At 53.5% G+C, this 16,392-nt stretch overlaps 2 protein-coding genes across 2 annotated transcripts; one reads left to right on the forward strand and one right to left on the reverse strand.

Moving 5' to 3' along the window:
• Positions 1-6,457: 6,457 nt before the first annotated feature.
• Positions 6,458-12,889, forward strand: LOC120647526 (phytochrome-interacting ankyrin-repeat protein 2-like). The gene is made up of 3 exons (XM_039924654.1): positions 6,458-7,124; positions 11,838-12,009; positions 12,426-12,889. Exons 1-3 carry the CDS (start codon positions 6,903-6,905, stop codon positions 12,635-12,637), a joined length of 606 nt encoding a protein of 201 aa, XP_039780588.1. The 5' UTR covers positions 6,458-6,902; the 3' UTR covers positions 12,638-12,889.
• A 421-nt stretch (positions 12,890-13,310) lies between these two features.
• On the reverse strand, positions 13,311-15,442 carry LOC120648433 (small nuclear ribonucleoprotein SmD3b-like). Its single transcript, XM_039925460.1, has 4 exons — positions 15,127-15,442; positions 14,908-15,027; positions 14,708-14,764; positions 13,311-13,624 (listed from the first exon to the last, which is right to left on the reverse strand). Exons 1-4 carry the CDS (start codon positions 15,283-15,285, stop codon positions 13,562-13,564), a joined length of 399 nt encoding a protein of 132 aa, XP_039781394.1. The 5' UTR covers positions 15,286-15,442; the 3' UTR covers positions 13,311-13,561.
• Positions 15,443-16,392: the final 950 nt, after the last annotated feature.

Here is a 16,392-nt window from a genome sequence, read left to right on the forward strand (position 1 = left end):
AACTAAACAAATCCAAGAAAATTATCTTAGATACTAGGCATGAAAACAAAGCTAACAAAACTAGTTTTACTATTTTATCAATTTCCAGCAAGAAGTTCTATATTAAACCATTTTCAGATAAAGCATAAGAAAACAAGCTAAAAACTTTGATAAACAGCAAGGAAGCTGTTGTGGGCTTTTTAGGGTACCCACAGCCGGGTGGCGGAACGCACCCGCCTAATCCCAGAGGGAGTGTACTCGGGATTGCGCTAAGCGATTAGGCCGATCTAGCTTGGGGGTAAGAACGCAAGAACATACGAGGATTTAGAGTGGTTCGGGCCACCGGAGCATAATACCCTACGTCCACTGTGTGCTGTATAGCTCTTGTGTTTCATGATGAGTCAAGCCTCTGCTTCCCCCACACTTGAGTCCTTCTCTGACGGACGTCTCCCTTTTATAGCGCAAGGGAGGCGCGTACACAGGCGTTGGAACCCAACACGTGGGCCTAACGAGGTTGTATAGTATACCATAAAATAGACATCAAAGTGCTACAGTGTTGAGGATCTCTTCGTCGGATACGCTTTATCACCCTGTAGACTCTCTCTCCGAGGGAGGCTTCATCTGTCCTATCGGCGAGGCGCCCGTTGAGGCGGTGTAGGTTGCGTAGACTGCTGGGTCTACCGTGTAGGCGTCATAATGGGCGAAGCCGAGCCGTCGTGTCCAACTGGCATAGTAGCCTGACATACGCGGCGTGGACGGTGCCAGCGACTGTACTGTGCGCCTTGGTAACACGCGACCAACAATGCAACCTGGCAAAAGCCGCCTCGGGCTCTGTTGTGGCAGGGCGCACTTCCGTCTACCGCTTTGAATGAGGTAGGTAGGCGAGTCTTCCAGTGGAAGCCAAGCGGTACCGCGCGCGTGCCAGCACCTGTGGACACGTGGCGGCTCCGGACCAGCCCAGGCGGGGTGTTGGTTCCACCCGCTGAGGGGTCCGGATAGTATATGGGGGTCCGGGACCCGGCGGGGGTCCGGGGCCCCAGCTGTTTTGGCTGAGGGCTACCTCCTTCCTGGACACGTGGCGTCACCGGACCCTCCCCGAGTGGGGAGCGGGTCCGGGGCCATTTGCTGGGAGAGTAGGGCTCCGGACCACAGGGGTCCGGCTGCTCGGCCGTCAGGGCATAGTTAAGGATAACTACGAGACCCTTGCCTAGACACAGCAAGAGGGGGTACCCCAGTCCTGGGGTACCAACAGTGGCCCCCTGGGCCCACCTCGGGGGACGTACGAACCCGCGGGTGGGGCCACCATCATGATGTGTTTCCACACAACTTGGCTGTGTCGGCGTGCTCTTGTCGAGAGCGGGTGCTCCGGACCCCTTGGAGGCCGGATCACCTGTTGCCAGGTTCAGGTACTAGAGCGCTCTCCATAGGGCGGCGAAGGTGTAGGCTTGGGGTACGGAACCAAGTCAAGCGGCTACACGGACCTCGGACCGCTCAGGGAGCGAGAATCACTTCCCCAGACCTGGCTCCTGGCGACCGTGGCGAGCGGTCTCCGCCGGGACGGGCCACCGGAGTGGATTTTGAGTCGACCGTGGCGAGCGGTCTCCGCCGGAGCGGGCCACCGGAGTGGACTTGAGTCGACCGTGGCGAGCGGTCTCCGCCGGAGCGGGCCACCGGAGTGGACTTGAGTCGACCGTGGCTAGCGGTCTCCGCCGGAGCGGGCCACCGGAGTGGACTTGAGTCGACCGTGGCTAGCGGTCTCCGCCGGAGCGGGCCACCGGAGTGGACTTGAATCGACCGTGGCGAGCGGTCTCCGCCGGAGCGGGCCACCGTAGTGGACTTGAGTCGACCGTGGCTAGTGGTCTCCGCCGGAGCGGGCCACCGGAGTGGACTTGAACTGTTGCTGACGATCCCATGAATTACGCCACCGGACCTTGCAGCAAGGTGTAGGAAACCAGGTCTTATACTAGAAAGGAGCCCGGGACCTCTAGGGACAGCAGTCTCGGATACTAGGGGACTCGTACAGAGCAGTGAAGTACATAGGCTTAGGGTATATTACCAGGCTAAGCTACGCGGAGCTTCTCTACCCCAGGATATGAGCACCTCTTCTCCTGAGCAGGTCCCTAGGGGTCCGGACTGCCTTCCAGCTAGAAGGGGTGTCCCCACCTGACCACAAGCCAGCAACTCAACTTGGATCGTTAGTAACTAAAGAAAAGACTCCGTATGGTAGAAAGAAACATGCAAGCTGAACGGACAAGTGCTATCAGGTTAATGTAAAGATAGGACTGAGAAAGCAAATCTCCTTCATTACTTGATTCGTGGTGTACATCAGAGGTCGGGATTACGAGGGCGGACCTCTACCGCTCTGGACCACTTGCTGGTGTAGCCTGTTTGTGCGATGAAGCCAGAGGTCAGGTTTACAAGGGCGGACCTTTACCGCTCTGGACCACACGTAGGCACCACATCATTACAAAGGAGAAACACACTCAATCCTATCTAGAGGTAACCTACAGTCGTCGCCCCGTAAGGCATGCACTTCCCAGCCGGAGTGGGACTGCCTCCTCGAGGGTTCTTCTCGGCCGTCGGAGGCGAAGGCGTCCTGGATGTGCTTGTACAGCATCATCCAGCATCACCTCGGGAGCTTGCAGGGCTCTTCCCAGCTCAAGAATGGTCCCACGCTTAGATAGCATGGGAATAGATTCTTTGGCTTTGAATGGGAGTGGCCCTGCCGTTGCCAGCTGCCGACGGAAGCCAGCCTGATGGCCGCTCAAGGTGAGCTGAAGCCAGCTTGACCCCCAGGCTCAACGGAAGGACGGGTGCTTGTTTGGACGAGCACGGAGCGTGGAGAAGGGTGGTCGTTCGCCGGCCCCGCCTTGGTGCTGGCACAGGGCCCCCGCGCCTTGCGGTCGAGGCTAACGCCTGTCTGCAGCAGCTCCAAGGAGGGCTTGAGCAAGGCGAGGGAGAAGGCGACTGACATTCTTCCAGCTCTAGGCTCCATCTTGAGAGGAAACCTTGAGCCGACGCCGCGCCGCCGCAGGAGACCCCCGGCGGTTGCTTGAGAGAAAACCTTGAGCCGACACCAAGGTGTCGCAGGGTGACGGAAAGCAGGCGTCGCCCTCTTGCGGCTCCGTGCTGGCTCTGAGGTGTCGCTGTGGCGACGCACAGCAGGCGCCGCTGCCATGCGCCACCGCACCAAGGACACTGCTGCCTCGGTGTCATGGCATGCGGCGTACGAGACGCCATGCCTTTCTTCATCTTCTCGTCGTCGTTGCAGAGAATGAGCTCAACCTTAGAAGCAGTAGGTGAGCAAGGATCCGGCCGACGCTTGTGCGCATCCCCACGGACGGCGCCAAATGTTGTGGGCTTTTTAGGGTACCCACAGCCGGGTGGCGGAACGCACCCGCCTAATCCCAGAGGGGGTGTACTCGGGATTGCGCTAAGCGATTAGGCCGATCTAGCTTGGGGGCAAGAACGCAAGAACACACGAGGATTTAGAGTGGTTCGGGCCGCCGGAGCATAATACCCTACGTCCACTGTGTGCTGTATAGCTCTTGTTTTTCAGGATGAGTCAAGCCTCTGCTTCCCCCAGACTTGAGTCCTTCTCTAACGGGCTTGTCCCTTTTATAGCGCAAGGGAGGCGCGTACACAGGCGTTGGACACCGACACGTGGGCCCAACGAGGTTGTATAGTATACCATAAAATAGACATCAAAGTGCTATAGTGTTGAGGATCTCTTCGTCGGATACGCTTTATCACCCTGTAGACTCTCTCTCCAAGGGAGGCTTCATCTGTCCTGTCGGCGAGGCGCCCGTTGAGGCGGTGTAGGTTGCGTAGACTGCTGGGTCTACCGTGTAGGCGTCATAATGGGCAAAGCCGAGCCGTCGTGTCCAACTGGCATAGTAGCCTGACATACGCGGCGTGGACGGTGCCAGCGACTGTACAGTGCGCCTTGGTAACACAAGAGCCGCATCGGGCTCTGCTGTGGCAGGGCGCACTTCCGTCTACCACTTTGAATGCGGTATGTAGGCGAGTCTTCCAGTGGAAGCCAAGCGGTACCGCGCGTGTGCCCGCACCTGCGGACACGTGGCGGCTCCGGACCAGCCCAGGCGGGGTGTTGGTTCCATCCGCTGAGGGGTCCGGATAGTATATGGGGGTCCGGGACCCGGCGGGGGTCCGGGGCCCCAGCTGTTTTGGCTGAGGGCTACCTCCTTCCTGGACACGTGGCGTCACCGGACCGTCCCCGAGTGGGGAGCGGGTCCGGGGCCATTTGCCGGGAGAGTAGGGCTCCGGACCACAGGGGTCCGGCTGCTCGGCCGTCAGGGCGTAGTTAAGGATAACTACGAGACCCTTGCCTAGACACAGCAAGAGGGGGTACCCCAGTCCTGGGGTACCGACAGAAGCATGTGAACAAGTTGCACCACTGAAAACTACACCTCACAAGGAGTCTAACAAAATTTGGTTTGGCATTTTTCGAGCAGTATACAAGTAAGCATTAAACTCACATTTGCAAGATAAAACTATAGATAAATCTATAGCATGGTAACATGCAAAACAATATTTTTCTTAAGTAGATCTAAGCTAGAGGAATCCAACAAAACAAGTTTCATAATTTTTGGAGTTATACACGAATTTCTACGCATTTTACAAGATTGCAGACAAATAAACCTAAGAAAACCTTAGCAAAATTGCTAGGTGCACCCGGATCCGGTCACACCCGCCAGGCCAGAGGCCGACAGGTGGGCCCCACGAGCAGGCGCCCCACCCAGGCCGGGTCAAGGCTAGGCACGCGCCTTGACCCGCGCGTGGGCGTGGCCACGGCGTTCGCGCGGCGCGACGCGCGCGCGGCGAGGCGAGGCCGGGGGAGGCGTGCACGGCGAAGAGGAGGAGGCGGCGTGCCTCACCGGCGGGTTGGACGGCGGGGAACGGCGGCGAGGCGGCGTCCCGGCGAAGGAAGGCGGCGGCGGGCGACGGCGCTCGCCGAGGAGGCCCTGTGTGAGGGGAGGGAGCCGGATAAGGAGGGGAATGGGTTGAGGACGACGAGGGGGTACTCCCCATGCGAGGAATCGACGAGAAGCTCACCGGAGGCGACGAATCGAGGCCGGCAGCGGAGCTCTAGGTGGCGGCGGCAATGGCGGCCGGGCGGCGCGGGCTCGATTCCGGCCGGGAGAACGCGGGAGCGAGCTCGAGGAGGCTGGAGGAGGTGGAGGGCGAGGTGAGGGGGCCGTGGGCCCGCGAAATCGAGGAACGGCGGCCGGAGTTGGTCGGCGCGGCGACGGGGGCGAGCTCTGCTCGAGCTCCAGGAGGAGGAAGATGGGGAGGAGAAGGAGAACACGGCACCGGGGAAGGATAAGGCCGCGTCGTCGTCGTGGAGGATGGGGCGAGCGGAGGACGCGCGCGGCACGGAAGCCGGGGATGGCCGGCGCATGGCGACGCGTGCGTGCCGCGGCGAGGCAGGACAGAGAGGAGGGCGGGAAGGGGAGGCTGACGAGCGGGCCCGGCGAGGGATTTTTATTTATTTCTTTTTTTCCTTGGGCTGTGACAAAAAGTACTACAGTGTGCTACAATATCCGATGTACCTCTTTTTACCACCATTTTACGGATCTAAACACAGCATTCATCCAGTTCTAAACAGACAGGGCCAGGGAAATACCATCTGCTTAGCTGCTTGAACTTGTCACCGACCTTTTAACGCTTCAGCAAGCACCCTCCCATCGCACTGCTTGCTCACAGAATTGCCAAAACAAATAAAGGAGATCTCTCATGGTTGGTTGACCTTCCTTGGTCTTTCCAAGCCAAAGCCAATACAAAACTCTGCTGGCCTCACCTCCAAACAAATTAATCAGATGGTTACAATAAGTAAGACTCGACCACAGCACGCCCAAACTTCTGCTGGACATCCTTTGGAGTCTCAATCTGCAAGACAGGTTGATGGCAAAATTAGACAACACATATATCATTATCAATCAATAGCACAAAGTGTCGAGAACGTAAAAATTGGAATGGGCTGATAAATTATGAGAAACAAATGGGCACATACAGCATTCAAAGCGAGCTTTAATCACATTAAGTGGGTTCCTTGATCCAATAATCTGCAAGTTAAAAACAATAAACGTCAGCATTTTCCAAATGCATAAGAACGGATATATTGTAGTACTGAAATATGACTTTGGAAGAAACACACCTTTGACTTGACGTTGCTAAAACCAGCCAACTAATACAGCACAGTTTCAACAGTCCTACCAGCAGCAGACCTTCCACTTCTCATGGATCCAGGCCAGAGGTATATCGATCTTAAGATGCACAAGCAGCCATCAGGTTCACAAGAGTTACCACAACAAAGATTGATGGGTACAAGAGCTTCAGCGAGATTTTTGAGACGGACGGAAATGATCGGAATCTAGATGAGATGGGTTTTTGGATTGATTTGAGCCCATGGTCGTCGGCCCAAGAGGTATCCTCCCCTTCCGCCTTGCCTTGACGGGGCAATTCCGTCCAAAATAAAATAAACTCTGTTATCTCCAGCCGATTCGGGAAGGAAGCGAAGCGAGAGAGAGAGAGAAAGAGGAGGGGAATTTAGGGTTTGCTTGCTCATCGCCTCCCTCCTCCCCATCGGCTAGGGATAGGGCAAGCTATGATCCCCAACTCGTCGTCCCCTCCTCTCCTCGTATTCTGAATCTCGTTCGCAATCGAATTCGGATTCGATTGGGAGGGCACCCCACCCCGCTGCCGCCTACATACTATGGTTCACGCCCCGCGCCGCCCATCGCCGTCGTCCTCCTCGCCGATGCTCCACAGGAACCTCCGCGCCCTCGGCCCCGGCTTGAATCCCTTCGCTCCCTTCGGCATGGGCAACTACTCCCTCGCTTCCTCCTCCCGCTAATCATCTTCCGCGAATCCTCCTCTCCTCCGATTCCGATCTCTCCCCGATGGCTGCTGCTGCTAAATCCCGTCCCGGCTCGCGAATCGCCTCCCCCCATCTGTTTCCTTGCTCCATTGGTTTGGATCTGAGAGCCGACGCGGGCTACAAGAATAGCATGGTGCAGGTGCGCAGGTCGCTCAGCATGACCCGCCTCCGGGGCTGCCACGCCGCTGATGACCGTGGCTGGAACCCGCTCCATGTTGCCGCTCGCAAGGGAGACCTCAAGGAGGTACTAATCCAATCCTGCCCGCTTCTCTCTCCCCTTTTATTTTGTTATTACCTGCTGCATGCTATATAGTATCAAACTTGAATGCCCAATTGCCCATAGCTGTTGCTACTTCTTGTTTTCTGCCAATATAAGACTTTGGAAACAACCTGCTGTTGTATTGATTTATTCAAAAGGAAATCAAAATATGATGAATACACTGTTATCAATTACCCATGTGGGCAGGCAGACTAGCACATGAGATTGTAGCATGCGTTGGCTAACATAAATCGTGCATGCACACCGCACACAAACACCAAAAAGAAAAAAAAAATGCATGCTAATGAAGACAACCAGGAATCCTTTTGTCCCTGTTAAGCTAAGTAGAGCAACCCAGCAACAAGTCGTCATCCATGAATCCAGACAAACAACTACTTCTAAAGTTATATACATAACGTCATTGTGTCACCTGCTGATCGGTCTGATTGTCAATCCTAGGTGCTCAAGTATTTTGCTGACGTTCATCTGTGAGATTGTGACAGGCTGTTATTTCTATTTCTTTGTTCATGCGATTGTTACCATCAGATAGCAATAAATATACTGCATGGACGCATATTTGGCGATTTCCGTATATATACACTTGGGATATCACCCTAGTCTATCTGTTACCTTTTGATGTTTTCTTCTTATTTGTCGTGGGGTTTTTAGGGTACCCACAGCCGGGTGGCGGAACGCACCCGCCTAATCCCAGAGGGGGAACACTCGGGGAAGTGCTAAGCGATTAGGCTTATCTAGCTTGGTGGCAAGAACACAAGAACACACGAGGATCTTAGAGTGGTTCGGGCCACCGGAGCGTAATACCCTACGTCCACTTGAGATTAGTATTGCTCTAGTGTCGGTGGATGAGTCTATCCCCTGCCTTCTAGTCCTCTTTTGGACCTGACCCTTCCTCTAACGGGCGTCTCCTTTTATAGAGCAAGGAGGACGCGTACACAGGCGTCGGTCCCCGATAGGTGGGCCCAACAAGGATGTATATTTTACTAGACAGTATTGGTGCTACAGTGATGGAGAATCTCTCGTCGGATACACTTCATCGTCCTGTAGACTCTCTGGCCGAGGGGGGTTTTCTCCTGTCTCATCGGCGAGGCGCCCGTTGAGGCAGTGTAGGTTGCGGCGTAGACTGTTGGGTCTACCGTGTAGGCGTTATGATACTCCGTTGCCGAGTTGTCGCGTCTAACTGGTGTAGCAGACTGACGTGCGTGGCGTGAGTGGCGCCAGCGGCTGTACAGTGTATCTTGGTAACGCGCGGTCAACAGTACAGCCTGGCGAAAGTCCCCTCGGGCTCTGCTGTGGCAGAGCGCTCTTAACGCCTCCCGCATTGAATGCGATAGGTGGCCAAGTCTTCCCGAGGAAGCTTGGCAGCCGCGCGCGTATCTGCGTCTGCGGACACGTGGCGGCTCCGGACCCGTCCCCAAACGGGAAGCGGGTCCGGGACCGTTGGTCCGGTGAGATGGAGTCGGAACCCAGGAGTCCGGCTGCTCAGCTCCTTAGGGCGTAGTTACGGATAACTACGCGAGTCTTGGCACAGTAGGAGTGGGTACCCCAGTTGTAGGGTACCGACAGTGGCCCCCGGGCCTACCTCGGGAAAGGTACGAACCCGCAGGTGGGGCCAGGATCATGACGCAATGCTGATTGCGTTGGCGTGCCCATGTCGAGAGCGAGTGCTCCGGACCCCTTCAAGGCCATTGCACTTGTCGCCAGGTTCTGGTACTAGAGTGCTCTCCATAGTGCGGCGAAGGTGCAGGCTTGGGGTACGGAACCGAGCTAAGCGGACCTCGAACTGCCCAAGGAGCAAGCACTACTTCCCCGGACCCGGCTTCTGGCGACCGTGGCGAGCGGTCTCCGCCGGAGCGGGCCACCGGAGTGGACTTGGAGCGACCGTGGCGAGCGGTCTCCGCCGGAGCGGGCCACCGGAGTGGACTTGGAGCGACCGTGGCGAGCGGTCTCCGCCGGAGCCGGCCACCGGAGTGGACTTGGATCGACCGTGGCGAGCAGTCTCCGCCGGAGCGGGCCACCGGAGTGGACTTGGATCGACCGTGGCGAGCGGTCTCCGCCGGAGCGGGCCACCGGAGTGGACTTGGATCGACCGTGGCGAGCGGTCTCCGCCGGAGCGGGCCACTGGAGTGGACTTGGAGCGACCGTGGCGAGCGGTCTCCGCCGGAGCGGGCCACCGGAGTGGACTTGGATCGACCGTGGCGAGCGGTCTCCGCCGGAGCGGGCCACCGGAGTGGACTTGGATTGTTGCTGACGATCCCATGAATTACGTCACCGGGCCTTGCAGCAAGGTGTAGTAAACCAGGCCTTATACTAGAAAGGAGCCCGGGACCTCTAGGAACAGCAGACTCGGATACTAGGGGACTCGTAACAGGGCAGTGAAGTACGTAGGCTTAGGGTACATTACCAGGCTAAGCTACGCAGAACTTCTCTACCCCAGGATACGGGCACCACTTCTCCTGAGCATGTCCCTAGGGGTCCGAACTGCCTTCCAGCTAGAAGGGGTGTCCCAACCTGACCACAAGCTAGCAACTCAATTTGGATTGTTAGCAACTAAAGAAAAAACTCCGTGCGGGAGAAAGAAACATGCAGGTTGAACGAACAAGTGCTATTAGGTAAAAGTAAAGATAGGACTGAGAAAGCAAATCTCCTTTATTGCTTGACTCGTGGTGTACATCAGAGGTCGGGATTACGAGGGCGGACCTCTACCGCTCTGGACCACTTGCTGGTGTCGCCTGTTTGTGCGATGAAGCCAGAGATCGGGTTTACAAGGGCGGACCTTTACCGCTCTGGACCACACGCAGGCACCAAATCATTACAAAGGAGAAACACACTCAATCCTATCTGGTGATAACCTACCGCCGTCGCTCTGTAAGGCGTGCACGTTGCTGGCCGTAGCGGAGCTGCCATCTTGGGGGCTCTTCTGAGTCGTTGGGGCGATGGCGCCCTGGACGTGCTTGTACAGTATCATCCAGCATTACCTCGGGAGCTTGCGGGACTCCTCCCAGCACAAGAATTGTCCTATGCTCAGATAGCATGGGAACAAATTCTTTGGCTTTGAATGGGAGTGGCCCTGCCGTTGCCAGCTGTCGCCGTCTGCCGTCGGAAGCCGGCCCGACGACCGCTCATCATGAGCTGGGTGCTCGTTTGAATGAGCACGGAGCGTGTAGAAGGGCGGTCGTTCGCCGGCTCGACCTTGGTGCTGGCGTTGGGCCCCCGCGCCAGGTGGCGGAGTCCTGTCTGCAGCAGCACCGAGAGACTCGGCCCTGGGGAGGGAGGAGTCGACGGTCAACTTCCCCCGGGTGACAGTGGTTGGCTCCAGGCTTCGTGTTGAGAGAAAGCCTTGAGCCGACATCATGCCGCCGCCGGGGAACCCTGGCGGTTGCTTGAGAGAAAATCTTGAGCCGACGCAGAGGTGTTGTAGGGTGACGCACAGCGGGTATCTCCGCTGCGCGCCGGCCTTGAGGTGTCGCAGTGGCGACGCATAGCAGGCGCCGCTGCCGCGCGCCGCCGCACTGAGGGCATCGTCGTCTCGGTGCCGTGGCATGCGGCGTGGGTGACGCCATGCCTCTCTTCATCTTCTCGTCGCTGTTGCAGAGGATGAGCTCAGCCGCAGAAGCCTGGAGATCTAGCCAACGCCTGCACGTTCCCCACGGACGGCGCCAAATGTCGTGGGGTTTTTAGGGTACCCACAGCCGGGTGGCGGAACGCACCCGCCTAATCCCAGAGGGGGAACACTCGGGGAAGTGCTAAGCGATTAGGCTTATCTAGCTTGGTGGCAAGAACACAAGAACACACGAGGATCTTAGAGTAGTTCGGGCCGCCGGAGCGTAATACCCTACGTCCACTTGAGAGTAGTATTGCTCTAGTGTCGGTGGATGAGTCTATCCCCTGCCTTCTAGTCCTCTTTTGGACCTGACCCTTCCTCTAACGGGCGTCTCCTTTTATAGAGCAAGGAGGACGCGTACACAGGCGTCGGTCCCCGACAGGTGGGCCCAACAAGGATGTATATTTTACTAGACAGTATTGGTGCTACAGTGATGGAGAATCTCTCGTCGGATACACTTCATCGTCCTGTAGACTCTCTGGCCGAGGGGGGTCTTCTCCTGTCTCATCGGCGAGGCGCCCGTTGAGGCAGTGTAGGTTGCGGCGTAGACTGTTGGGTCTACCGTGTAGGCGTTATGATACTCCGTTGCCGAGTTGTCGCGTCTAACTGGTGTAGCAGACTGATGTGCGTGGCGTGAGTGGCGCCAGCGGCTGTACAGTGTATCTTGGTAACGCGCGGTCAACAGTACAGCCTGGCGAAAGTCCCCTCGGGCTCTGCTGTGGCAGAGCGCTCTTAACGCCTCCCGCATTGAATGCGGTAGGTGGCCAAGTCTTCCCGAGGAAGCTTGGCAGCCGCGCGCGTATCTGCGTCTGCGGACACGTGGCGGCTCCGGACCCGTCCCCGAACGGGAAGCGGGTCCGGGACCGTTGGTCCGGTGAGATGGAGTCGGAACCCAGGAGTCCGGCTGCTCAGCTCCTTAGGGCGTAGTTACGGATAACTACGCGAGTCTTGGCACAGTAGGAGTGGGTACCCCAGTTGTAGGGTACCGACATTATTCATCCTGTCACCTGTAGTTACCTAGTGCTTACTGTTTTTCTACAATCGCCGGTGAGATGATAAATTATTTCTGTGCCTAGGTTCGACGTCTCCTGGATGAGGGGATGGATGTCAATGCACCTGTATGGGGACCGAAATCTCCGGGTGCTACCCCACTCCATCTGGCTGCTCGGGGTGGGCATGTTAAAATCATGGATGAACTACTGGAGCGTGGTGCTAATATTGATGCTCGAACAAAAGGGGCCTGTGGCTGTAAGTTCCCACCTCTTGACCCATTGCCTGCACTGTAAAGACAAGAGTTGTTTAAGATGCTTGTCTGGTTTTATCGTGTTTTTGTTCGAGTTGATGCTGTTTGATGCACATAATTTCCAGCATCTGCTATTGTGCTTGCTGCTGTAATTACGGTGCATTTCCTCAGTTTTCCCTTCCATGAACTTGCATTTTTCCCCCTAGATATTACATGTGTTTGCATAAATCTTCAATTGTGGGGTCTTCTAGCTTGTTCTGGCCTTTTGGATCCAAAATCCATTCAGCTTCACCAGAAATTGTATATGAATGATAATGTGGTAGTGTGGAAAATTTATTGTAACATGCTTAACAATATGAATTGACCTGCTCTTTTATCTTGGAGTCTGACAGACATGCCCTGTTTTCTTGGTTGAACCCAGGGACACCTCTACACATTGCTGCCAAGGAAAGGAACAAGAAAGCTGTGAGATTCCTGATTGAGAATGGTGCATTCCTGCCTCCTGAGATGAACGATCACAGGTTCAATCCTCCCCTCCATTACTGTTCTGGATTAGAATGGGCGTATGAGATGAAGCGCATGCAAGACGAGAGCGACTCCCCTGGCGAGACCTCCTTAAGCTCGGACAACTAGATGGAATTTGAGAAGATGGACTGAGGGTCATCATTGAGCTGCTTGATGTCGCAGGAATTGCCACGTTAGCAAGTACAATGCATGTAGTCTGCTGCTTTGAATGATTGTTGATGATACCGTACATGTACTTACCCTTTTATTGCATTGTATTCTTGTGCTTTTGTACCGGTACGTGTATCTACATGTCGTATCTTGGGATACGCGTGAACATGTTATATGGCCATCTGGGTATTCATTATTTTTGATCGGTTCCTGGTTTGCAAGCTGTGATAGTTCTATACTGGGAGACGGTGCAGCAGCAGCACTGTGCGTTGGTTTTCTCCTAATCGTCTTTTGCTGAGCACGAGTGCAGCCCGTGTGGCTACAGCCCCACAGGAGGCGATCCTGGTATGGCACCTGTTGGAGGCGATGGACCGGCGACGAGAGCAGCAGCTGTCAGCTGCTCCTACCGCCGTTGCAGGGTGGACGAAGGATCTCCGACGGCCGTTAGGGGCACCAAGCTCAGCAAGCAGCTTGCAATCTTGAGACGTGAGAAACAACAGTGGAGGAGGGCGAGGGGGGCCTTCCGGTTCCGGGGGGATGGCATAGGCACCCTCAGGGCACTGGCGTCGACAACACCCCGACTTGGATGTGTTGAGTTGAATGAGTTTTGGGTGAACCTAGCGACACAAAGTGAAAAACGAAACTTGCATCTCTACTATTTTGTCTTCTCATCATGCATAAACCTAACACTACCACATTAGCTCAAGAGCAATCCACCCCGGGTCAAAGGCGCCAAAGTCACACATCCATTCCGTAGAACACAAACTACTGCAGAGATACACATAAGCTTCCTTACAAGCCTCGCAGCCCAAGCAAACTTTTCATAACCAAGACACAAACTTGGTTCGCCAGATAACAGTGTGCACGATCCTTTAGACAGATCTACCTCCTCACAGGGGGTGCACTGCCGCGTCCAACGGGACCACCACCGCGACCAGCAGCAGCCTACACCAATTGGTAGGCCCAAGGTTAGAAAGTACAGATAACAAGTACACACAAACAATAGGAACCAAACGTACACAGACAATTTCACTGCAGATGGTTGCATGTATCAATGTTCCGATTCAAACATTCTAAAGCCTACACTTTCAAGATATTTCAAATTCCCATATAAGCGGGTGTCGATTGGTATGGAGAAACATAGGAAATTTGATACATGACCTGGAGTGATTCAAACAGCTACGATCTAAATTGGAACAGTTTATATTCTTTCTTGTGCAAATTTATGTACGTATTATATAAAGCGCTAGCCACATTGTGATGTAGTAGAATTGTTCTGATTTTTTAGTAGATTTTTTTTTTGAAAAAAGTTACTGCCGGAGAGAAAGATTTCAAGATTAAACGATGAAAAGAAGAGCTTTGAGCGCAATTAATTTTTTTTTCTAGAATTCTAATGTAAATTCACAAGCTCAAGAGAAAGTAAAAATTGAAGACTACTTTCCATCTTGAGAGTAGGCGGTAATGTAACTAGCAAGGCAGACATTACATAGTAATTAGAGATGAAATGTAGAAACATGCACGTCCTGAAGTTAATAACATGAGCGTGATTACAGGTGGAATTTGTGCGGGCGCAAGGGATTTTCTAGCAAAAACATATCTCAATTCTCAAGCTGCAGGCTTTTGGTGTAATGATGATGCAAAGAGTCAGTGAAAAAAACTATATAGAGCACCCACTGTTGTGACATGTGAGCATTGGCCATTGAGGCATTGCAAAAGTATGGGGCTTGAGCAAAGCCATCCAAGGCCTATCTAGATAGGAACAACTGCATTAGGATGTCTGTGATGGCGATTTAGTTAAAGTCGGTCCTACATCTTAAGAATTTGGATCCCAAGCCCCTCATCCCAACAGGGACTAGGATTTGTTGATATTGCTGCATGTATTTGGACCGTATCAAGCAATGGCAGTTGAAGATTTTTCACAGTAGCTGTGAATCTCGTGAATTTGGAATTTTTATTGAGCTACTGAAGGAAGCAAATGCTTCCAGATTTACAAGTGAAACTTGTGGCTGGAAAGTAAGAGGTGATTACCCGAGCGCGCATGGCGACCGCACGGCCGCGGCCAACCCCAACAGCTAAGCCTTTACCCTGCAGGAAGATGAGCATAGTTAGCAATCAATCAGTCTTGTGCTATTTTACTGTAATACGGCAAGGTGAGGGAGAAATTGCAGCTGCCTCAGGAAGAAAAGGAGAGTGCTGCTGCAGAGTGCAGACAAGGGTGAGGAGCTGACCCTAATCCTGGCCTCGAGGCGCTTGAACATGGGGGCGTTCTTGAGCATGTCGGGTATGATCATGAACCTGACCCTGCTCCCCCTGATGAAGACGTGCTCCAGCTGCGACACCTTGCCGTCCTGGAATGAGGAACCCATCCATCGATTATTATTCAGGGTGGGGATCAGCAGGGCATGGAGAAGGGAGAAGGTAGGGAAGTGGACAAGTGAGCAAGGGACCTTTGCCGTGAAGGTGATGTTGTCGAGCTGGCAGTTCCTGTTGTCCTCGCACTCGACCATGGCGCCGCGGTAGACCTCGCCGGTCTTGAGCTCGACCGTGACGACGTGACCCGCCGCCTCGTGCAGCAGCTTCACCGGGATCCCGAGGCTGCGGCTCATCCTCGAACGGGCAGGTGCTGGGGCTCGTACGCGGCTGTGTCGTGGGAGCAGGAGGAGCCGGACGGAGGCAGAGGAGGAGGAAGGGTCGGGAGGGAGGCGGCGGCGGCGGCGGCGGCGGCGCGGGGAGGGTTTGTTTGGCTCTGCTCCGCCTGCTTGTCTTGCTTTGGGATTTTTTTCATTTTTATATTTAAAAAAAATTAAAATTTCAAAAATATATGGCCGTTTCGAAAATTTTCAAAACTATACCCCTGTCGCCCCCTGCCTGGGCGACAGGGGGCTGTCGCCCACTGGCTGGGCGACAGGACCTAAACGTAAAAAAAAAATTACATTTAGGTCCTGGCACCCAGGACGCATTAAACAGCAAACTTGTAAAATCGATATAAAATCGTAGAAAAATCAGAAAAATACAAACTCAACTGTTCTGGATTCTATGAAACAAGATCTACAACTTTTGTTATATAAAGTTTTTTATTTGATCAATGTATCTTGCTCTATTTTAAATATCAATTTAATGCACTTTTATTTAAATCTCAAGATCCATCCTTTGGATGAATGTCATCTTTGGCCATAGTGTTGCATATGGTGAGCATAGGCTTGTAAAAAATTGGTAGGCCCAGAAAACATTTCTAGAATAAGCTTTTAAATTAAATCTTGCAATATGTCTAGTTTAAATGGGTTATTTATCCATGCTGTTATACTGAGTTTTAGAAGCCATAACTTTTACAGTACTATTATTTTATTTCCTAAGAGCTATAAAAAAAGTTTGGTCTAGCTGTGCTTATCTAAAATTTACCAAACTTTTTTTATAGCTCTTAGGAAATAAAATAATAGTACTGTAAAAGTTATGGCTTCTAAAACTCAGTATAACAGCATGGATAAATAACCCATTTAAACTAGACATATTGTAAGATTTAATTTAAAAACTTATTCTAGAAATGTTTTCTGGGCCTACCAATTTTTTACAAGCCTATGCTCACCATATGCAACACTATGGCCAAAGATGACATGCATCCAAAGGATGGATCTTGAGATTTAAATAAAAGTGCATTAAATTGATATTTAAAATAGAGCAAGATACATTGATTAAATAAAAAACTTTATATAACA

This window comes from Panicum virgatum, chromosome 1K, assembly GCF_016808335.1.
Source record: "Panicum virgatum strain AP13 chromosome 1K, P.virgatum_v5, whole genome shotgun sequence".
Taxonomy (NCBI): domain Eukaryota; kingdom Viridiplantae; phylum Streptophyta; class Magnoliopsida; order Poales; family Poaceae; genus Panicum; species Panicum virgatum.